Source organism: Paramormyrops kingsleyae, chromosome 15 (genome assembly GCF_048594095.1).
Source record: "Paramormyrops kingsleyae isolate MSU_618 chromosome 15, PKINGS_0.4, whole genome shotgun sequence".
Lineage (NCBI taxonomy): Eukaryota > Metazoa > Chordata > Actinopteri > Osteoglossiformes > Mormyridae > Paramormyrops > Paramormyrops kingsleyae.
Genome location: NC_132811.1, coordinates 1,982,635 through 2,005,780, shown reverse-complemented (window position 1 = coordinate 2,005,780; position 23,146 = coordinate 1,982,635). Strand labels below are relative to the sequence as shown.

The 23,146-nt window shown below is 46.2% G+C and overlaps 3 protein-coding genes across 9 annotated transcripts; 2 read left to right on the top strand and 1 right to left on the bottom strand.

Annotated features, from left to right (window-relative positions):
• Positions 1–245: 245 nt before the first annotated feature.
• On the bottom strand, positions 246–6,007 carry c15h19orf44 (chromosome 15 C19orf44 homolog). 2 transcript variants are annotated; one of them, XM_023843915.2, is made up of 9 exons: positions 5,752–6,007; positions 4,524–4,654; positions 3,767–4,399; positions 2,293–2,647; positions 2,057–2,133; positions 1,533–1,980; positions 1,371–1,454; positions 851–1,017; positions 246–739 (listed from the first exon to the last, which is right to left on the bottom strand). In XM_023843915.2, exons 2-9 carry the CDS (start codon positions 4,632–4,634, stop codon positions 650–652), a joined length of 1,965 nt encoding a protein of 654 aa, XP_023699683.2. In that variant the 5' UTR covers positions 4,635–4,654; positions 5,752–6,007; the 3' UTR covers positions 246–649. The 2 variants fall into 2 exon arrangements, with proteins under 2 accessions (XP_023699683.2, XP_023699684.2); XM_023843916.2 differs by lacking the exon at positions 5,752–6,007 and adding an exon at positions 5,008–5,412.
• Positions 6,008–6,894: 887 nt separating this feature from the next.
• On the top strand, positions 6,895–12,976 carry LOC111860325 (calreticulin-like). The gene is made up of 9 exons (XM_023843917.2): positions 6,895–7,072; positions 7,934–8,035; positions 8,341–8,544; positions 8,687–8,781; positions 8,877–9,086; positions 9,850–9,963; positions 10,140–10,283; positions 11,049–11,141; positions 11,850–12,976. The coding sequence occupies exons 1-9, from the start codon at positions 6,982–6,984 to the stop codon at positions 12,042–12,044; spliced, it is 1,248 nt and encodes a 415-aa protein (XP_023699685.2). The 5' UTR covers positions 6,895–6,981; the 3' UTR covers positions 12,045–12,976.
• A 312-nt stretch (positions 12,977–13,288) lies between these two features.
• Positions 13,289–22,856, top strand: rad23ab (RAD23 homolog A, nucleotide excision repair protein b). 6 transcript variants are annotated; one of them, XM_072700127.1, is made up of 11 exons: positions 13,770–14,240; positions 14,853–14,996; positions 15,102–15,226; positions 15,348–15,427; positions 15,766–16,187; positions 16,320–16,366; positions 16,585–16,712; positions 19,046–19,157; positions 19,376–19,539; positions 20,224–20,370; positions 20,478–22,856. In XM_072700127.1, exons 3-11 carry the CDS (start codon positions 15,139–15,141, stop codon positions 20,589–20,591), a joined length of 1,302 nt encoding a protein of 433 aa, XP_072556228.1. In that variant the 5' UTR covers positions 13,770–14,240; positions 14,853–14,996; positions 15,102–15,138; the 3' UTR covers positions 20,592–22,856. The 6 variants fall into 6 exon arrangements, with proteins under 6 accessions (XP_023699830.2, XP_072556228.1, XP_072556227.1 ...); XM_072700126.1 differs by having other exon boundaries at positions 13,770–14,244; XM_072700125.1 differs by having other exon boundaries at positions 13,770–14,339.
• The last annotated feature ends 290 nt before the right edge of the window (positions 22,857–23,146 follow it).

The following is a 23,146-nucleotide window of genomic DNA, read 5'->3' as shown; positions in this document are numbered from 1 at the left end:
TCGTAGTACAGGCCACTGATCAGCACAAAGATGTTGTTTATACTTCAGTCTGACCAATCAGCATCTGAATATTTGTGATAGACCAAATCAGCCTGACCAGAACTCATCACTGCTCTGGGAGATTATACTACTATAATACTCCAGTAGTTAGTGGGTTTTGACAGCGAATGAATGCAATCCTGGGTCATCAAAGTGACACCAACATGACCATCTGCGTTGAAATAACTACAAAAAGAAAACACTGGTTTGTACAAAAATAAACTTTACTGCAAAACATTTTGGCATATTGACTATCAAACAAAACATTCTGAGAAGATGATTCAAGTGCAGTTACATTAGATCAGTGTTTCCCAACCCGGTCCTCTGGGATGTGCAGACGGTCCACATTTTTGCTCCCTCCCAGCTCCTGGTAAAACATGGACTGTCTACAGGTCCCCAAGGACTGGATTGGAAAGCACTGCATTCAAAATACAAGTTAGTTCTATACCTTTGATCTGACTGGAGTGGATCTTTGGCCCCTGACAGGGGTGTCTGCCGCTGTCATGCATTAGCAAGCCAGAAATAAATGTGCAACACTACAGACAGAGACCATGTGACTGTCACATGACCCACGCTTACACCGTAGTCTCTTGTATTCAGTTCCTCCACATCACAGGTAGTGATAGCTCCTCATCTCCTGCAATACGTCCTTCAAGGCCTCCTCCACGGTCAGCTTGGGGGACCTGTGATGTTTTATGAACTTCCAGAAGAGAGTGAAGAGAAAATGAGCATATTTTCATCCTAAAGCCACAAGGTAGTTTGTTAGCAGTAGTCAGTGTCGTATCGATAGAGCTGCGGTGTGTCGCTTTACCTCCCTAGTTTCCTCCAGCGTTGTGTAGCGGTACTCTGCAGGTTCCAGGGACTGGAGGGCGGAGGTGCGGAGATGCCTGCTGGCTTCCACAAACTGCCGGGTGAAGGCCAGCTGCTGCCTCAGCATGTCATTGAGGGCGAAGAGGGCTGGACTGTAGGCAGTGAGGGCTGCGGGGGGAACCAGGGGCCACAAGGGATCAGGTAGATTATTGGAGCCGTCACACCAAGCCAGCAGCTGGGGCTACAGTCAGGGCAAAAGGTAGCTTACAAATAAAGTTTCATAATTATTTACTCAATGGAAGAAACATTTGCCTAACAATACACAGAAATGTGCTTTAGTGGCAAAGGGCTTTGACATATGGGGCATGCAGAGGATCCAAAAAAACATTTCTGTGAACTTCGCATGACCAATATAAGCCGCATATGAGCATTGACACTGCCCGTCGACCATCCACACTAGAGTTACGGTATGGAGACGGAGCTGTAGTGCAGGCAGGGTGTTTGTGAGGGTCCATGCTTACCTTCCAGTGCTTCAGCACTGACGACGTGACTCGCAACAGGAGTAGGGTCTGCGTAGGACATTCCTACAGAAGGCCCCAAGGCAGCTGCATCCAAAACAACAACTTGGTTAAATCAAAAAAAAGGGATAGACCGCAGCGGGTGAGAGATATACAGCGACTGACCTGTGCCACAAGGGTAGGACGTCCCGTCTGGCTGGGTCTGTGTAGCTGCCTCCCTCGCATTCCTGCCTTTAATTCGAGGTGGGGAGATGGTGCCAGATCGGGAAGCCGATCTCGAAAAGGAACTCCAGTTACTTTTTTCGGATGACTCACGATATTTATGGGATTCTGACTGGAGGGACTCTTTTGCCGATCGTTGGAGGCGGCGGTCTCTCTCCGAGTGGCTAACGTCCTGGCCTTTGCTACCTGTGGATACGTCACTGTCCCCATGGAGATCAGAGGCGTCACAGACGCCCCCAACCGACTCCGTCTTGATCTCGCTCTCAAAGTCGCTTTCATAATCTTCTTCTGCTGGCCGAATCTCATTCTCGTTTGCGGTCTCCCTGGAATCCCTCACATCCAGGCCACGTGAGGGTAGCTCAGCATTAGTTACCTTTTGTACAACTTTGGTCTGAAAAAGACACGAGTACTTGACTGTGAAGGTCAACCTTAGCAGAATGCTAAGTGCTTCGGAATATTTAACTTGCCTTTTCTTCTCTGTCAGTCTCAGGTCTCCCGAAATCTGGCAGCAAGTCATCCAGGCTCATGACATTAATTCTGTACTCTGCATTGGACAGAAAAGATTTAACTGCATGGTTGCGCATGCTGAATTTTGCATACATGCTACCTTTGTCCGTGTATCTGTACGGACACCGTCAAGGGAAGTATGGATTAGGCGTTCAGCCCAACATACAACCAGCTAAAAACAAGAATGAGGAGTCACCCTCCGACGGCGTGGTCCTCCCACTAAAGGAATCGCTGGAGGATGGGTTTCGCACAAAGAGCCCCTCCAAGGACCTGATGTCACTGTGTGCCGAATCTGATGACACGGTGGTCCTCAAGAACCTAATCCTTGGAGACGTGGTCCTCTCAGGAGAGTGGGTTGTTGGCGGAGATGGGGACAGGGAACCTTCCACTGTGGCAGACCTCGCAGTGTGGGGGGGACCCCCCCGAGGATGAAGGCTGGCACTGGGGAGCTCCTGCAGCCCCCCACTTGGGGACAATGGGGAGGGCGGCTTGTCTTCGATGGAGGGTGGCGAGGCTGCCTGTAACTTAGTGCTGCTTTTAATGAAAGTCTTCTAATGAAAGAGAAAGAAACCACACACAGATAAACTGTTTCCTGTCTCTGGAATAGTATGATTAATGCAGACAGGAATGCTATAAATGAGACTGTTTTCCTAGAGTAATTTTTTCATTACAAGTGAACAGCAACGTAATTACAGTCAAACCTCAGATTGCGAGTAACTTGGTTTGCGAGCAAAATTTAAAAAATAAATTTTAACTTGATAAAAGAGAAAGGTCTTGCAATTTGAGTATTACGTAAACGCTTTGTCTGTCTAGCATCACGTAATCATAACTGAGCCGATGGTTCTTCTCTCTCTCACTGCGGGATTGAGGATAATCATCTACCATGCTCGGTCTCAGTCGGCGTGCCTCATTCGTAGTCAAAATTTAGTAGAAAAGCACCACCTGAATAAGGGTGTAGCAGTGTGAGTGATGAATCTGTTTAACGAAAATGCAATGTCACATTTCCGGGAAATCGAAAAGGAGGCAAAAGCGCCTGTCATTGGATAGGTTCCTTGTTAAAGTCGCACAAAAAGAAAAAGATTCCAGTGAGCCAACAGATAGCAGTGATTCCGTTATAGTTAAAGTCATCCTACAAAATAACCCTCCTCTCCTCTCTCTCATCTCCCTCATATCATCCACGATTCTTTTAAAAGGTAAAGTGCAGGTTAATTTGTTCTATGTATTTTTACTTTATACTTTGTATTAATAATTTTTAATGATTATTTTTGGATTGTAGAACGAATCATCTGAGTTTCCATTATTTCTAATAGGAAAATTCGCTTTGATATGAGTACTTTGGATTACGAGCACGTTTCCGGAATGAATTATGCTCGCAATCTGAGGTTTTACTGTATGTGCTTTGCCTTATAAATAAATAAACAAACACCTATTAGGTAAATGCATCCATCTGTTTTATAACCACTGACCCTAGAGTCCTATGGGGACCTAGACTTTATCAAGCAGGACAGGGTGAGCCAAGGGTGAGGGACACGCTAGATGGGATGCCAGTCCAACACATGGCAATGGCACATTCATGCACAGACACACAGACACACGCACGCACACACACAGACACACGCACGCACACACACACACTTTTGGTGAATGCCACACCCTTCCTTTCCTAGTACCTTTCCTTCGACACCCTTCTGAGATGCAGAGCGGCTCTCTTTCAGCAAACTGCCCTCTGAATCACAAGAACCTCCCAGTAAGTTCTCCATGTCCTCCTCGTCACTGCAAAGGCTCGCACCGTCGTTAATAAACCTGACGTGTGACGAGGGGAGGTTCCTGGGCGGCGCGATCTTCGGCTCCTGCTGAGCAGTCCTCTGCTTCAGGAAGCGACTTCCCCTCGCACTGAGGTCGTCGCTGGACGAGGGTGACACTGCGGTGGCCTCGCCGGGCACTGGCAGGCTCGCCGCAGGAGCCGAGGCAGCCTGTTTGCGGCTCCTGATGCGGTCCTCGATCACTGCGAGGCGGCTCAGTGCCACACTCCGGGAGCGGCCCTGCCACACGGAGACCGAGCTCGCTGCGGCCGCCTTACTCGCTGTGGGGGGAGAGACCGTCACGGGGGGGGGCTTCTTCAGAAACCTACTCCCTACCCCCATCGCCGGCTCCTCCTTAATGTATCTGTTGTCTGAAGTGTCAGACTCGCCATCCTGGGGTTTGGTTTCACTTTCATCAGATGAGATGTCACTCAAATGTTTGACTGCAGACTGCCTGGGCAGCAATGTACCCGACTTCAAAGACAGGGCGTTCATGTATTCCTTGAAACAAACAGATCATTTATTATTACAAAGTATGACAACGAACGAAACCTTCGTTAATATAAAATTTTAACTTCTTAACAATAAACAACATTTAAGGCGTTCTTTTTCATCTGACAAACACCTGGAGCTCATTCCTCTTAACAACATGTGATCTTGCCGAAAGTCTTTGTCCTGACAGCTGTCTGGTCGCCCTCTCCAGAGCAGCGCTCCGGCTGCCACTTCGGTTCCACATCGTAAACGTATAAAACAATTCTGGAAAAAGATCCAAAAACACAACAGGTTAATTTCATATATTTAGACAAGACAATTTTCCGCAGCCCTTTATCAGCACCGGCCGCTTCGTCATGCTAAAGCTACACCGTGAATTCCAGGTCTCGCTTTAAGATTGTGAAACCATCCCTTACTGTGCCGAAAGGTTTCACCATTATCACTCGTTGATGGCTTATCCTTTACGAGATCTGCATTTATAGCTCAAGCTTTTTCACAAATTATAGACTCAGATAGGCATACGGCAGGTGATAGCCTTTCGTATTACACTAATAACAGCCTTTCTACCTCATCTAACATTGTCGAGATGGTGGATTTCCACATGCTGTATATATTACCGAGATCGGTCACATGAACACCACTCTCAAATTTCTGCACAAATTCCTTCTCTTCGATTGTGATTGCTTTCCTTCTTTTCCTTCCTTAGCTTTTTTGGGGCCAAAGCACTGCACTGACCGAAATGACGCCCAAAAACAAGCGTATCTGGGTTCAGACTGACGCTGACAGGCGCCCCTCGGGCATCACAGCTCTTTGTTTACAGCCAGAGACACGTTTCGGCCTCGACCGGCATTCGGGTCGTAACCCAAGTTCTTCGTATGCCAGGCCGGCGTTCTGACAAAACGTCCTACTTTATCAAAACATCCTCCTGTAGTGCTAATCGACAGCCATAGCCCTAACCCTAACTCTTACCCTAACCCTAAACCCCCAAGAACCCCTAAAACTCTTACCTTAACCCTAACCCCTAAAACCTAATCCTAATCCCAAAACGGTGGGACTGCACATGCGCAGGAATGCTCGATAGGTAGGATGTTTTGTCAGAACACCGGTCGTAACTCGAGAGTCCACTGTACACAGTTTTGAGTATGTATTGAGTAATAATTTATAGATTCGAAACCTTGGGTTTATTTTTGATTTTCAAGTTTAAAAAGCAATTACTCGAACTACCAAAGCTTTTCATGACAATATGCAGACACGTACTACTACGGTATCTGTATCTCGTTGCAGAAACAAACGTAGATAGCTAATGATTTGGCTAATGTTTATTTTGGCACTGCATCATGCATTAGCTACATAATACAAACCTCACGGGCAGGCAGGCTGTCGGCTAGCTACGGTGACGGGAGTCGCTAATCTGTGGCGTTTACTGCATTGTCTTGCGCCGTTTTATCTTGTCTAATGCGTTAATTATAGCTATATGTATTCGTAGGGAATTTTCCTTTACGAAGCAGCTTGAAAACACATAAGCCATATTACTGCGGTACCCGTCTCCATAGCAAATGCAAGCGCGCGACTGTACCCTCTACGGAACGTGCGAAGGACAAACATCACAACAACCCCAACGCGTTGCCGCTAGGAGAAAACCCAAGCCGCTCTATTTATCGATTTATCATTCCATCTAATTTGGGAGATTATTCCCAGTTGTTTTTTGATTACACGGTATAGTTTACTTTAATTGCGTGATACATGTTGCGATATGTAGATATATAAATATTGCGAATGTAAACAAATTATCCTAATCAGACAGTTTGAATACTTCACGCTTTAAATTAGAATTACGAAAAAGCTAAACCGATTTTTACACGGATTAATTTAGCAGCTACATTTGAAGCGAGATAAATTAATTTTAATATAGCCACAACTCATTAATCTTCCTTTGTCACAAATATCAAGTTTAGGGGGGGAAGTAGCAAAATAGTAGAAACAGTAAATAGTAAAATAAAATAGTAAAACAATAAGGTGCATAGTACAGTGTTTAGCGTTTGCAAGAACTTATAAAAGACAGTAGTACAAGAAAGTGTGGTGTGTATATGTACATATGCACTCCTGCGTATGTACGAAAGAAAGGTTTAAAGTGAATGTTTTTTTAAGTGACTAGTTCTAAGGTCAGAGAAGGAACAGAGTTCATAGGGGGATGTGCAAAGTGTTCAGTATTTCAGCAGCTCAGTAGCCTGATGGCTTGCAGGCAGTCTTTATTAGAAACAATTATATCATGTCACGGTATAGTTAATTACCTTACAGAGTGTACATTAATTCTGGGAAAACTTTCATCTCGTCTTTCCCCCTCATCAATCACGCCGGCCGAACAGAGGGCGGACCCGCCTACTCCCGCAGCCCGCCCCAGGCGCGCACCTCGCGCCCCGCTCCGAAGCACTTGCGTGCACCTCCTCGGATTAATTCGTGGTGTCTCGCCATTGGCCAGTTTCTAGTCCAATGAGCGACGGCCATCTGTTCAGGAAAAGAAGTAAGAATTTCTGTGCGCTAAGCGGTGCGACGTCAGGTTACAGCAGAAGGGCGAAACATTGAGTTAAAACATGAATTTTTCTGGAGTGGTACTTGTTTTACTTATTGCAGCAATAGCTGCCAACGCAACTGTATACTTTAAGGAGCAATTTCTAGATGAGGGTAAGCTTTTCTTCTAATGTTGTTCATATGAAAAACTATCTTAAAGTGATAATGGTTATATTCATGCATCGGCCTTGTCGTCTGTAGTTTGACCTATCATATATTACTTTTCCCAGCTGAATAGAACTTCTTTTCTGTATATGCGCTATCTTTTGCACTTATTTTTTTCTGTCTCCAGAATACAGATAGATTGACTTCCTAATAAGTGACGTACAACAAAACTTTATTTATCCAGAGGGAAATTGTAACAAGGGATTGCTCTCATCGCATTTAAATATACGAAGAATACATAATACATTGTAAATCAATTATATAATGCAAATAAAATGAGGAATCAAAGTACAAATATATACCCAAAATAAACGGTGTTCTATACAAGCATCTGTTTTGTTTTACTATATGATTTTTATAGACTAAGCATCACATGACGTTTGTTACTTTCATTTACGAGCAATTGAATTTCAACAACCAAAAAGCAAGAAATCGGCACGTTTGCTACGGGTGTAGACATTTTTTCCCAGAACTAGAAACTCCTCGTGACTTGCAGCCTACATCCACTCAAACTAAGCAGTTCAATTGCCTGATCGTCACCTGATCGTGTTGGATGTGACCTAGCAGCGCAGTTCTTGGTGTTTCATAGATTTGAAATTGTTTTTTGTTTTTTTTTTTTGTTTGTTTTTCTGCTCCACTGGTAACTGGTGCTACTAATGAACTGGTTCTCATTCGGGTGTCTCTTGTTCTTGAAATTTGACAATTTCAAAATAGCATTTTTGTAACAGACCATTTTTCTTTAGTCGGTAGACATGCATCGTCTTTACTGCGTAGACCTGCTCATGATGTTTATCTTCTGTTTTAACACAGATGGTTGGAAGAGTCGTTGGGTGGAATCCACACACAAGTCTGACTACGGTCAGTGGAAACTCAGTGCAGGGAAGTTCTATGGTGATGCGGAGAAGGATAAAGGTGAGTATTTTCTTGTTTCACTTTCTGTTTGTGACTGAGCTGCGGGGCGTTTCTGGATTAATGGATTATGTTGGCGTGTCTTTCTTCCTCTTATTGCCACACTTCTAGTTGTGCAGGATCCTTAAAACATTTCCCTGTCTTTTTGTTAGTGTCATCAGTATTCAAATATATAAATTTACCTGCGTGTCTTTGCAAATATGTCTAAGATGCACATTCTGCACGTTGACAGCCGTCCAGTCATCTTGCATGGTGTGGTTCTGCGGAGCTGGTCCCATTTACTCGCTTTCACTGCGGTTTTCCCGCAGGTCTCCAGACGAGCCAGGACGCCCGCTTCTATGCCCTCTCCTCCCGCTTTGAAGCTTTCAGCAACGAAGGAAAGACGCTTGTGATCCAGTTCACTGTCAAACACGAGCAGAAGATTGACTGCGGGGGCGGCTATGTCAAGGTCTTCCCTGCTGACTTGGATCAGGCCAACATGCATGGGGAGTCGCAGTATTACATCATGTTCGGTGAGAGGGGGGGCTTCTCCCCCATTTATCTTCTCTTCTCCTGGGTCTTGACAGCTTGGAAAGTACAAAAGTTGAGGTTATTTACACTGCTGAGTCTGTGTAAAGGAAATGTGACTCATTTAATTTCAATGTTCGTGGGCAGGCTCAGACATCTGTGGTTACAGCACTAAAAAGGTTCACGTCATCTTCAACTACAAAGGCAAAAATCACCTGATCAAGAAGGAAATTCGGTGCAAGGCAAGTTCCAAGGGCCGGCTGACCGATTTCTGAGACATTCTGCGTGGTTATCAGTATAGCTGTGACTGGCCCCCTTTCTGCCGTTTCTGCTTCAGGACGATGAGCTGACGCACGTCTACACCTTGATTCTGCGGCCTGATCAGACCTATGAAGTCAAGATCGACAACGAAAAGGTGGAGTCTGGGACACTGGAGGACGACTGGGACTTTCTGCCCCCAAAACAGATCAAAGATCCAGAGGCGAAGAAGCCTGAGGACTGGGATGATCGTGCCAAGATTGACGACGTCTCGGACACCAAACCTGAGGTGACGGCCAGGACGTCAGACCGCCGACCTTTGAAGCTGATTGCCATAAAACCCTCATGCATTTAAAATGTTTATTTTTGTATAAGCTCTTCACAAAAAATAGCCACCTGCTGATTTCCCAAATCAAACATGAGCTGATTCTCACATGCCATATGCATCCTTTCATAACTGCCTATCAGTGTTGCGGTGATCGTGGAGTCGCTTCCACTCTGAATGGGGCGTCTGACTGGCACGTAATCAGCGAGGAAGTGTAGTGCTGTGCATTCGGAACTAATATGAACAGGGACTATAGCATGGTGAGGTAATGAAGGAACAGCATTGTGCTCTGTGTTCCAAAGGCAAAAATCATGTTACATTTTACTTTAGTTTGCCAAGTGCAGCTGTTAGTTAGCAAACACCTGAGAGGATCTGTTATATCGGTATGGTTCCTGCTCAGTGTTGTGAATGGCTTTTGTTTTTTGCTTTGCTCAGAATTTACTTGTGAAGCAGTTCCTAAGGCTGATCTTACCTAGTGTATTTGAGTCATGAAAAGGATTGAGAGGATCTTAAAGAAAATGTCATTTTCCTGGCACAAAATTTTATTCTCCATAGGCTTTCAGTGGAAATGATGAGAAGGTGAAATTTTCCCATGAAATAAGACAACTGATAGAAAATATATATTTGTAAAAATAATAATAAATAAATAAATATGTATGTATGTATGTATGTATTTTGGGGGCTTTCCTTGCTTCCTGGTGACTGACTGTTGAATGTCTTATTTCAGGACTGGGACAAACCGGAGAACATTCCGGACCCTGATGCCAAGAAGCCTGAGGACTGGGATGATGAGATGGATGGCGAGTGGGAACCGGCCATGATCCCCAATCCGGAATATAAGGTACAGAGCAGCGAGCTCCGCTGTGAACCTGCGGCCCAAACTGTCACTGACAGCTGATCCTATTCAGTTTTGAGAAGTGTACCTGAAGGGAGTGAAAGCATTTAAACCCACTTAAACTCAAACATGAATGACTGTGTTATGTGAGCGTTGCGGTCATGGCGCCTGTCTCCTCTCAGGGCGAGTGGAAGCCGAAGCAGATCGACAACCCCAACTACAAAGGAGTCTGGGTCCACCCTGAGGTGGACAACCCCGAGTACACTGCTGACGCCGAAATTTACAAGTTCGACAAAGTCGGAGTTCTGGGGCTCGATCTGTGGCAGGTGTGTGCGGGAAAGGGCCCAGAGAGTCAGCGAGGCTCTTAAAAACATCGCAGACGCTGTGCGCTCTCGCAGACGCTGTGCGCTCTCGCAGACGCTGTGCGCTCTCACAGACGCTGTGCGCTCTCGCAGACGCTCGCAGACGCTGTGCGCTCTCGCAGACGCTCGCAGACGCTGTGCGCTCTCGCAGACGCTCGCAGACGCTGTGCGCTCTCGCAGACGCTCGCAGACGCTGTGCGCTCTCGCAGACGCTGTGCGCTCTCGCAGACGCTGTGCGCTCTCGCAGACGCTGTGCGCTCTCGCAGACGCTCGCAGACGCTGTGCGCTCTCGCAGACGCTCGCAGACGCTGTGCGCTCTCGCAGACGCTCGCAGACGCTGTGCGCTCTCGCAGACATTCACAGACTCTCACAGATGCTGTGCGCTCTCGCAGACGCTGTGCGCTCTCACAGACATTCACAGACTCTCACAGACATTCACAGACTCTCACAGACGCTGTGCGCTCTCACAGACATTCACAGACTCTCACAGACGCTGTGCGCTCTCACAGACATTCACAGACTCTCACAGACGCTGTGCGCTCTCACAGACATTCACAGACTCTCACAGACGCTGTGCGCTCTCGCAGACGCTCGCAGACGCTGTGCGCTCTCACAGACATTCACAGACTCTCACAGATGCTGTGCGCTCTCGCAGACGCTGTGCGCTCTCACAGACATTCACAGACTCTCACAGATGCTGTGCACTGACGCTCACCACCCATCCCACAGGTCAAGTCTGGCACCATCTTTGACAACTTCCTGATTACTGATGATGAAAAGACGGCGGAGGAATTTGCAAACGAGACCTGGGGCGTTACCAGGGTAGGTGATGGCGTGTCTTAAGTTCATCTGGGTCGTGCGTGTTTGAGCTGATGAACCTTCACAGATGGTGTGTATTTTAGGAGCTCTGTCTCTTTGCCTGTGCCAGTTTGCATGGGAGGTCATGTACAATTTCCGGACATTTTTATATTTTATGTCAGGTCAAGAGTTTTGTCACACATGCGCAGGTTATTCAGTGAAATGCAGCCCCATGAGTAGGCTAAACTGTGCAATTAAAATGTACAAGGTATAAATTAAAAATTCAAAAGGAAAATAAACATGCATATATATGTCTCTTGTATATACATACAGATTCTTGGTACAAAAATTATGAAATTTATACAATATGTATTGTAAAGGTATATGCCATGGTATACGGCATAAACAGCATACAGGAACTTTGGGATGTACTGTATACTAGGTACATACAAGTAAATTACTGAATGTAAATGATGAGCGGTCAAGTAAATTATAGACATATGATGGACTTAAAGGAGTAGGATGCTATGACCAAAAAAGATAAATCAACTCTGGGCTGGTGTTAATTTGAGCTTTCCAATATTGTACATCTCTCACTGCAATATCTGATCTCTCTCTCTTGCACATCTCCATTCCCCATTAATTTGAGGCTCGTGTTTCAGTGGGGTTGGCTGCAGGGCGTCATTCATTCCTCTCATGCACTGCTGTGACATTTTCTTCCCTGTAAATCAGGACCCAGAAAAGACGATGAAGGAAAAACAAGAGGAAGACGAGAGGAAACAGAGGGAAGAGGAGAAAAGTACAAAGGAGGAAGAGGAGGATAACGAGGATGAAGACGGCGATGAGGACGAAGGGGATGAGGAAGACAATGATGAGGAAGGGGGCACAGCAGAAGGCGACGATGATGTACCCAAAGATGAGCTGTAAAGCGGAGCTCATTTGGCCGGATGTGTGTCCTGTCAGGGAAGCGAAGGCTCCGCATTCACATTGACACCCTCAGCCGTTCTGCTCGGACTCACACTCCGTGTTTTTGTGGCAGGATGAGACTGAGCATCTGATCCTTCTATTTTGGGGGGGGGGGGGGTGGGGGGAGGTAAATGGGCTCAAGAAATGTTTTTGTGTTTTTTTTTGTTTTTTTTTTAATAACCAATTAAACAAGGCCAGTGCACAGGCGTGTCTTGAATTCAGCAAAAGAGCTGTTCACCCTTCACCCGAACAATTGCCCTGGGCTGGGGGTGACTGACCCAGCCTCTCTGAACGCCTGACCAGCCTGTGCTCAGTCAGCGCCTGCAGGTGGACAGACCAGTACTGCCGTTTGCACTTTGTTCTCATGTGTGTAGATCTCATGAATAATCTGTCTCTGGTTTCCTGAAGTCATACTCCCTTTGCTAAACGGCAGGGGATCAGGCACATGTGTGTACATCTCGTGTTTTTCTTAGGGCTAAAATCCAGACTTGATTTGAAAAGTACTGCTTACACTTCCAGCTGAACCTCCTTTCCTCTGGTTATGTAAATACTGTTTCCTAGGGAGTAACACATTAGTATGAGATGTTTATTACTTTAAAGGATTCTTATAGGGGACAAAATTTAATGAAATCCAAGTGTAGTCCGAGTTTAAGGCAGTAGAAGCCAGATGCAACCACCTTACCTGAAACGCTCTTCTTCTCGATAATGTGATGACACTTAGTGTTACTATGGGAATTAGGATTTCTGGGTTGTTTGCGGAGAGCTGATGACAAGCTTTAGAACACGACAAATTTAGGGCTGACGCTGTACGTAAGAATTGCATCCGTAAAACTGTTATTTTGGTGCATTCAGAGATTATATCCCTTGAATATTTAAATAAATATTCAGTCCCAGTTTGCTTTTGCGTGGGTGGTTCTTTCTTAGGTTGATAACTGTGAATGTAATAAAAAAAATTCATTAACCATGAAAATATTTTGCTTAGCTTAAGTTTTTTTTTTCTGCAATCACAGTCCGATTCATTTTAAAATGAAATAAAATATATGTATAGCAAAACGGCATCCGTAATTAACAACCATGAAAAAAATTTATACAGGTAAACGAGGGGGAAACTTATTCAAGCAAGCATCCCAGTGACTATATTTTGCATTAATGCTTAATAACGTGACAAACGATGAGATTTTCCTGCGTCCTACAGCGCAGGCAATTGGGCGGACGCGACCCTCGGCGCTGGTGGAGCTGACGCCGGAGCAGAGCGAACCGCCTCCTAGTGATTCACTCCCAGCTGCTCATGTTTTGTCCCGGGCAGCAAGTAGATGGCGTCTGACTACGGCGCGGCCGCCCGTCTCCTCGCTAGATAGCTGAGTCACACAGCCGGGCGCTGTAGTAAACGGCGAGCGCTTTTCCCCCCTAATCGCCCGTGAATCCGTGCGCAAAATCGGTACCGATCGAGAGCCAGGACTTGGCGGGGAAGATGCTGACGATCACGCTGAAGACGCTGCAGCAGCAGACCTTTAAGATAGAGATAGACGAGGAGCAGACGGTGAGCGCTGCGGAGCGGGCGTCCGGTGTCAACACGCCGCAGCTCGGGAGGAGACGCCAGGAAAAGCCGGGGCCTTCCGTGCGGACGGCTCGCTGGGGGCATCGGGGGTGGTGCTATTTTAAATGATGTATTTTCTAATGGATCGCAGAAACATTTTGCTGTGGACGTGCATGCGCGACGTGCCCGCGCGGAGTAGGGATTTCCCCGTGTATTCGCACAGGAATGACAGTGCAATAATTTATTAGCCTGTTCCCCCTTATTTATTATTATTTTTTTGGAAGTGCCTTCGCCCCTTTCGATTGTCGCGTGTCTCGCAGCTTAAATGGAAAAGTCTAGCAAGTTCCTTTTATGAATACTTTTAGGACGTGAGCATGATCGATAGAAATGTGGTTGACACTGTGCTTTTTTATTAACGGTTCATGGTGGACAACCTTTGGATTTTATAGCAGGCGGGGTTAATGTTGCTGTTGTGGTTTGAAATATTAGTAGCAGCTGTCTTACTGTTAATAACGACGCCGATAATTAACCCAGTGAAATGTCTCCGATTCAGCCAGTTTAGGCCACTGATGTGTCTTTGGAAGTTAAGCTGTGGCGAATGGAAGAAGTGAAGACGGGGGGCAGGTTTTTGCCGTGCAGTTTTGTGTAAAACGTCCTGAAAGATTAAGTGCATTATACACGTGAATGCGACGGCTCGATATCTAACGGAGGGTTAAACGGTTTGTCAGGGTGAACAGGGAAACTGACATTGCACAAAAACTAAGAACTAGTTAAGTCTCTGATGTTAAATACATGTATTCCTTGTTGCTGATATAAATATTCCCGAAACTTAAAAAAATATATACTTATTATTTAAAAATAATATTTTAAAATAGTCTTTTTGGAAATCACTTATGCTTGATCAGCCTGATTTCAAAATTCAAAGTACATTTAGAGTAATTGTGTCTCTACGTTGCTGTTAGAGTATGACTGTGTGTTTGTGTGACCTGGGGTCCCATGTAGGCTGTCCCCCCCCCCAGCCTTGTGGCCTATGCTGCCTGGGACAGGCAACAGGCCCCCCACAACACTGACAAGGATAAGTGGTTACAATGGATGTAATTGATGGGTGTTAACTCCTGTCATTGTATTTCAGAGTTTAATTACCTTTATTTTGGTGTTGGCTGTCTTTTATGGTATTATCCAATACTAACTGATGTTAAGTGTAAATAATAATGTCAGTGTTTCTGTTCCAGTTGTTGTTCTAGAAATGAGTTTGCATCACTTTGGAATTCTTCCTCAAATTAATAACCAAATAGCCGACAGGATAATACTGGACTGCAAGTGAAAAGTAGACGAAAAAAACTATCGGCAGTTAGAGGAGGGTGTTTGTTAACATGGTAAATCACTCTGATTTGTACCAATGGTATCTTGCCTCATCTTAGTGCTTCAGGTGCATCAGAGTTACACAATTAAAGTAAAAAATGTCTGCGCCTTGTTTCCAGACTTGACCCCTGAGTTCCCATTTGCTGTCTGCGTTCGATGCAGGTCAGAGTTCTGAAGGAGAGAATCGAGACGGAGAAGGGGAAGGAGGCGTACCCTATGGTCGGACAGAAGCTCATCTATGCAGGTGACGGACACAGACATCTCCCTCTGCATCACGTCGGCATTTTTTATCTTTGTTTCCAAATGTAAAAAACTGTCGTGTCATGTTATCAAATGTTTTTGCGTGTTTATTTGTGCTGTTTCAGGTAAAATCTTAAACGACGACATACCCTTAAAAGAATACAAAATAGATGAGAAGAGTTTTGTTGTTGTCATGGTAACCAAGGTAAGCCCTGACAGACTATTTATCAACAGAAACATTGATATTATGTGGCTCAGTTATCTAATAAGCATCAGCCATTCAGTTTGCCTTTAAGTCAGCTTCACTCTGTATCATTTTTATATTTATACTTTGTTTGAATTTATAGAGACGTGTAGTTTGAGTATCTCTCCTGGCATTTCAGTCTGAAATCTTCATCTCTAAAAGTGCTTTATTCCGCTTCCCTTTGAGCCGCCATTCGCTAACTGTGCACATCCAGTGTGTCTCATTATCGGTTACAGTGAGTGTTTTGGTCCTGGAAGTTATTTTGTTCAGTAATAGTTATTTCTTTTCGTCTTTGCCAGCCCAAACCTACCTCACCGGCTCCGCCCCCGACCCAGCCTGCCCCCGCCTCGGCCGCTGCCAGTGCACCCTTGCCCGAGGCCCCCCCCCCGGCCCCCGTCTCCGCCCCCGCTCCGGCACCCCCTCCGGCTCCTGCCCCTTCCGCAGCACCGCTGCCCGTCCCAGCTCCTGCACCCCCAGAGGAACACTGCGCTCCTAAAACTGGGCCGGCCGTCTCCGCCGAGTCCTCAGAAGCCGCAGAGAAAAAGGCGGACGCTGAGGCAGTGGCCGAGCCGCCCGGTGCCGTAGCCGAGGCGGAGGCCGAGCCCCAGGCCGAGGCGGAGGCCGAGCCCCAGCGCGAGCCCCAGCGCGAGCCCCAGGACGAGCCCCAGGAGCAGTCCCAGGAGCAGCCGCAGGCCGCCACGCCTAGCCTCGGCCCCTCCAGGTGCGTGGCGCCATCTGCCGCGAATCCGGCCTCATCGCCACAGCCTGTCAGTGTGGATGCAGGGCAGCCGTGCCACACGCTCTTTGATCTGTTTGTTTGTTTGTCTAATTCACCCTTGTCTCTTCCCTGTAGCATTGCGGATGACCTGAGTCTTTTAGAAGAGGCGGCGTCAATACTGGGTATCACATTCTATCCGTCTGTCTTAACCGTCTTATCCAACCTGTCTGTTGTATGACTCCGTCTGTCTGTCCTATCTGTCTGTCTGTGGTATGACTCCGTCTGTCTGTCTGTCCTGTCTGTTTGTCTGTCTATTGCCTATAGTGTCTGTGTGTATTATATTTTGCTGTAACTCTGCGGATTTGAACATGCTCACACTCTTCCGTTTCCCACGGATCAGTTACAGGGCAGGCGTACGAGAACCTGGTAACAGAGATTATGTCGATGGGCTATGAAAGGGAGCAGGTCATCGCAGCACTTCGGGCGAGTTACAACAACCCGGACAGAGCGGTGGAATATCTGCTTACGGTAAGTCCATCACAACAGCGGGGAGCAGTGAACTTTCAGGCAGGGTTTGGTGCAGTGGTGCTGTCACTGCTACTGCTTTGTTTCACTGGTGTTTTTTTGTTGTGCTACTTATTTTGCACTGTGATCACTGGAAAACAGTATAAGCTGGGTGACTTCAGTACCTGGTAGCCATACTTTGCGGTGTGGCACCTGCATCATGCAGCTTCGTGAAGCTCTAGGCTTCCACTCTGTCATGGCCTCTGCATCATGCAGCTTCGTGAAGCTCTAGGCTTCCACTCTGTCATGGCCTCTGCATCATGCAGCTTCGTGAAGCTCTAGGCTTCCACTCTGTCATGGCCCCTGCATCATGCAGCTTCGTGAAGCTCTAGGCTTCCACTCTGTCATGGCCCCTGCATCATGCAGCTTCGTGAAGCTCTAGGCTTCCACTCTGTCATGGCCCCTGCATCATGCAGCTTCGTGAAGCTCTAGGCTTCCACTCTGTCATGGCCCCTGCATCATGCAGCTTCGTGAAGCTCTAGGCTTCCACTCTGTCATGGCCCCTGCATCATGCAGCTTCGTGAAGCTCTAGGCTTCCACTCTGTCATGGCCACTGCATCATGCAGCTTCGTGAAGCTCTAGGCTTCCACTCTGTCATGGCCTCTGCATCATGCAGCTTCGTGAAGCTCTAGGCTTCCACTCTGTCATGGCCTCTGCATCATGCAGCTTCGTGAAGCTCTAGGCTTCCACTCTGTCATGGCCTCTGCATCATGCAGCTTCGTGAAGCTCTAGGCTTCCACTCTGTCATGGCCCCTGCATCATGCAGCTTCGTGAAGCTCTAGGCTTCCACTCTGTCATGGCCCCTGCATCATGCAGCTTCGTGAAGCTCTAGGCTTCCACTCTGTCATGGCCTCTGCATCATGCAGCTTCGTGAAGCTCTAGGCTTCCACTCTGTCATGGCCCCTGCATCATGCAGCTTCGTGAAGCTCTAGGCTTCCACTCTGTCATGGCCCCTGCATCATGCAGCTTCGTGAAGCTCTAGGCTTCCACTCTGTCATGGCCCCTGCATCATGCAGCTTCGTGAAGCTCTAGGCTTCCACTCTGTCATGGCCTCTGCATCATGCAGCTTCGTGAAGCTCTAGGCTTCCACTCTGTCATGGCCCCTGCATCATGCAGCTTCGTGAAGCTCTAGGCTTCCACTCTGTCATGGCCCCTGCATCATGCAGCTTCGTGAAGCTCTAGGCTTCCACTCTGTCATGGCCCCTGCATCATGCAGCTTCGTGAAGCTCTAGGCTTCCACTCTGTCATGGCACCTGCATCATGCAGCTTCGTGAAGCTCTAGGCTTCCACTCTGTCATGGCCCCTGCATCATGCAGCTTCGTGAAGCTCTAGGCTTCCACTCTGTCATGGCCCCTGCATCATGCAGCTTCGTGAAGCTCTAGGCTTCCACTCTGTCATGGCCCCTGCATCATGCAGCTTCGTGAAGCTCTAGGCTTCCACTCTGTCATGGCCCCTGCATCATGCAGCTTCGTTTGACACGGGTGTCGTCAAACTCCAGTCCTGGGGGGCCGGAGCCCTGCACGTTTTTGGGTTTCCCCTCATTTAACACACCTGATTCAACTCCTTGTGCTAATTACCACACAGTTGAATCATTTGTGGTGGAACGGGGAAAGAACTAAGCTACACAGGGCTCCGGCCCCCCAGGACTGCAGTTTGACACCCCTGACTTGTATTAATTAATTAATAATGTCCAAGGCAACATGAGTGATATTTTTAAGGCGTTTGTTTTAAAAATTCATTGAGTAAAGAACAAAAGCTCATAGGAATGCTTTGTTTGTTGTGATTCGTTGTGGTTTGTTGTGATTCTTTGTTTGTTGAGCTTGATTTCAAAACGAAATCGACATGCATTTTGTCAGCATCCCGCAGTTAAAAGCAGCCTTGCTGTCTTTGTAGAGCTGTGTTTGTGCTGAGCTCGTGTTGTACAGTCGTGGATTTTTGCATTATACTGACTGTGGGCGGAACAACAGCTCCGGCTTCCCACGGAGACTTTCGGCCGACAGTGTGTCTATTCCAGTGTTAGTGCACATGACACCTGAACTGCCTGCAGCTCTACCCTTGCATTTTAATTGCTTTTTTTAAAAAAAAAAAAAAAAAAAACCCTTCATGTGGTATGTCTGTACTTCTGTGTTTTTAATCAGATTTCCTCCAGACTTTAATTGGCTTTTAAATGTAGGAGGAATTGGATTTGTTGTTGTCTCACCATATTGTTTGAACGCAATTCTGGCTCAGCGAGTTGGTCAGTTCGGTCCGTGACCCAGACAGAGGGTGACAGCTGAACGGTGGCTTTTCTGTCACAGGGAATTCCCTCCGAACCGGACCTGCCCCCCCGGGAGATGAGCCACCCGCTTCCAATGGCAAACCCCAGCACCCCCGCCACAGAGAGGCCTCCGGCTCCCCCTGCAGGCGGCAGTGAGCGGCCGGCCGCTTTCCTCCTTTCCAGATCTGTCTCCCTCAGTGCTGCCTTAGCGCTCGTCTCTTCTTCCTGTCTCGTGTGGCCATCTTTGAGATGGAACAATGCTACTTGGGGGCTCCTCTGCTGTACTGGGGCCGGGTGGGGGTGTCACTTGAAAGCTTTCTGCTTTGACGTGTGTCTCGTTAACCTGTGATTTCCTGTTCCGGGTGGGAAGCGGGGGCTGTGTCTTCGCCCGCGTCGCAGTCCGCTGGGAATCCCCTGGAGTTCCTGAGGAACCAGCCGCAGTTCCAGCAGATGCGTCAGATCATACAGCAGAACCCGGCCCTCCTACCAGCTCTGCTTCAGCAGCTGGGGAGGGACAACCCCCAGCTGCTTCAGGTCAGTGTGGGGGGAACCCCGGGGAGCCACACTCTCTGTGTACAGTGTGTGGCTTAACAGGTTCAGACGATTTGCCCGTCATCAGAAGGTTGTCGGCTCAAATCCCCGAGTCGGCAGAGTGATTTTATTGTTGGGCCCCTGAGCAAAGCTCGTAACCCGCAGACTGTCTAATCCTGCCCTCTCAATTACCCGCGGTTTTGGAGAAAAGCGTCCGTGAAATAAATTAAATGTAAAATTAAATGTAAATATCTGAAAGCAGAAAGGTCCCACCAAACACACTGTGAATGGTGCTAATTCCAGTTCGAACTCTTGCCCAGCAGAGACTGAAGTTTGTGCTCCTGGATGAATTTTTAATTGAGATTTTGCTCCTTGACACTGTCATGCATCACTTGCAGTCCATCTTTAAAATGCAGTATTTTTTTTAACGATCCGTTTTCCCCTTTGACCCTGAGATCTTTGTGTTTCTGTACTATTGTAATTTCACTAATGGATGTTGCCCCTGTTTGCACCTTAATGTTCCCTAGTTTAATTAATATAGTTTATTAAGCTACTGACCAAGCAACTCACCCCCCAGCCAAACATATAGACCTGTGGTATTATCGCCCACTGAAGAGACTGATTATTGGAGCTGGTACGTAGCATTATGCACTGCATCTTTACATGTGCATTTGGTTTGTTTCACAGCAAATCACCCAGCATCAGGAACGATTTGTGCAGATGCTGAATGAGCCGCACGGAGGTGACCTAGGCGGGGAGGGGGCGGAGGGGCAGGGGGTGCCACAGACGAACTACATCCAGGTCACTCCACAAGAGAAAGAAGCCATCGAACGGGTAACACTCGTTTAGCTCCTGTTTGTGTGCGGAGAGGCGGTGGCTCGCATGGAAGCCATGTGTCTGTGAGCGTTTCAGTCCTCACAGCCTTTTCTTTTCCTTTGCAGTTAAAAGCCTTGGGGTTTCCGGAAGGACTAGTCATCCAAGCCTATTTCGCCTGCGAAAAGAACGAGAATCTCGCCGCAAATTTCCTCCTCCAGCAGAATTTCGATGACGAGTGACTGTCTGCTTGCTTGAGAGGACGGGTGGAGTCGAGCAGTGGAGAGAGTGCTGTGTGCAAGAACAGGAGAGGGTTTCCAGCCATTGTCAGCCACTCAAGAATGTTCCTGATTGGGCCAAGCCATGATAGCCACGCCCCTTCCTTCTTCTGAAATCATTGTCGTTTACACACTCTCACTGCTGCTGTTCCAGTTGGATGTGCTGTGTGTGTGTGTGTGGGTTTTTTATTTTTATTTTTTGCATTTACACTGGTTTTTTTTTTTTTTTGCTTACCATGTTGCTGGACCTGCTTACCATGTACCTTCGAACCTTTCCCATCAGGCCCGATCGTTTTCTTTGTACGCGTGTCACATTCGGACATGGCCTGCTGTCCGGGTAGATGCTGTGCCAACATTGGAGAGCTAACGGAAATTAATTGGCAGATAAAAGATGAGATGCAGTTATGTTGATTTGGAATTTTGATGTCATCCCGTGCATTTCTGTCTGAGGATCTGTAGCTCTTGGTCACATTCAGGCCAACTTGCAATGTTTAACGCCTCACATAAACATATTGTAAATGGGGTCAATTCCCCAGTGGCTTTATAGGCTTATTTATTTTACTTTTTGTTGTTACTCCAGGATAAACGTGACCTGAAAAACAAAAATAATAATAATGTATTTCTGTTTCTACATACATATTTTGCATCTCTCTCGCTTATGCACTTTTTTGCTTTCACTTGCAGTACTAACGTTTCTCTAAACTCGCCAGTTCTCTCCAGAAAAAAAGGCAACAGATGATCCTTAGTTTTGCGAATAAATGTACTTTGAAAGCTAAAGGCAGCTAGGAAAGCAAGACCGAAAAATGACATTTTGTTAGATTACGACAAGCACAGCATTGTTTTAGAGGAAGGAAGAGCAGACATGCACTGAGAGTTGATTGATTGATGGCGCCACAATTAAAACATTTTCTCCAAAACTTCAGCGATAAACTACAGTCAGCGTTAGTGTGCTGCCCAATGAGGACTTTGTTTTATTATTATTATTATTATTATTATTGTTGTTCTTAAATTATTTTTGAATTCAGTGGCGTTGTTCGGTTAACACTGAAACAGAGTGATTTTACTCAAATATAAGAGTTTGCAGTTTAAATTAAATCCTATAAATGAAGTGTTACTAGGGGTATCGGGACGTTAAAGAATATTGTGGTTAAACTGATACGGGTTAAATGGGAAATACTGGTGTGCATGAAGACCAAGACATGTTTGAAAGGATTGTTTTTGTATGTGCATATAAATATTTGATGGGAAGACCAGTTACCGCTGAAATGCACACAAACGGCAGTGTTCATGATCCTCTCGATCTATTTTGTGAGTTGTCTACACCATGCAATATCTTACAATGAAAGACATTCGGACAAGAAAACCATGCAGGTTTTTTGGTTGTCTGTGTGTGTTTTTTTTTTTCCTAAAGTGATATATTTACTATGGAAATCACCACAGTAATATTTAGCTTGAACACCATGTAATGTACCTAAAGTAACTCAAGATTACAGAGCTACATGTTCCAGCGAGAGTAGCATACAAATATAACTCAATTAGAACATAATGACATTTATTGTTTTCCGGTGCTTTCCACTAATCCCCTCCACCCAAAAATTAATTATCCAAGATGATCTTTTTTCTTTGGAATCCTCCAAGGGATTTACATGAATTCTTATCCATTTTATCAAATAATATTTTCTTGAAGGTAACCAATATCTCTTCCCCAAATCATCTACTTTTAGCCCGATCTGCAAACTGTATTATAGAATCTATTTAGTCTATAGTAGCAGCACAAAATCAACACAAATCTTGGCAGAGTGTCTAAAATAGAAAGCACTTGGGTATGTTTGTTAAAAGTATTCATATTTCCCCTCAAAGTTTTGAACACATCTGACTGTTACCCTGCAGTGCTGTTGTAAAATACTGTAATTAGAACTTTGGTTTTTACAGAAGTGTGATTTAAAGAATAATACATTCATGATAAAGTGAAGGAATGTCGCACTGCGGTGAATAAGGCTCCTGTGAGCTGAAGCATGCTTGTTCATTTCGAAAACGAGCAGTGACGTCACTAACTTTAGCATCATTGTGAAATTTTTGATTATTCTTTTGCCTTTAGCGTAAAACAAGTCAATGAGGCGGAAACGTGTTTCAGCCATAAGCTCTTCACCTATCGAAGGCTCCGCTTTCTCATTAGTTCTGGGGTTCATTGTTTAGCAATATATAAAATAAATAGCTTTTACAAAGCTGTATGTTGGGTTGTGAATCCTCTTTTGTTTATTTTTCCTGAATCATGGTGAGTCATGATTTAATGGAATGGCCACACCTAAGTTCCTCCTGTCCAGGGTATTCTGCCAGCTCTGAGCTTTCTGGGCTGGGTCATCGTGGAGGATGGATGGATGGATTGTATGCTGTTACCATAGCCCCTAACTCCCAAGAAAAGCCAGAAACCAGACATGTGGGTCTTGCTTAATGTCTAAGATCGTGACCCTTGCTCAGAGTCACACCTAAATTTTTGACGTGTTATCAAAAAAATCATA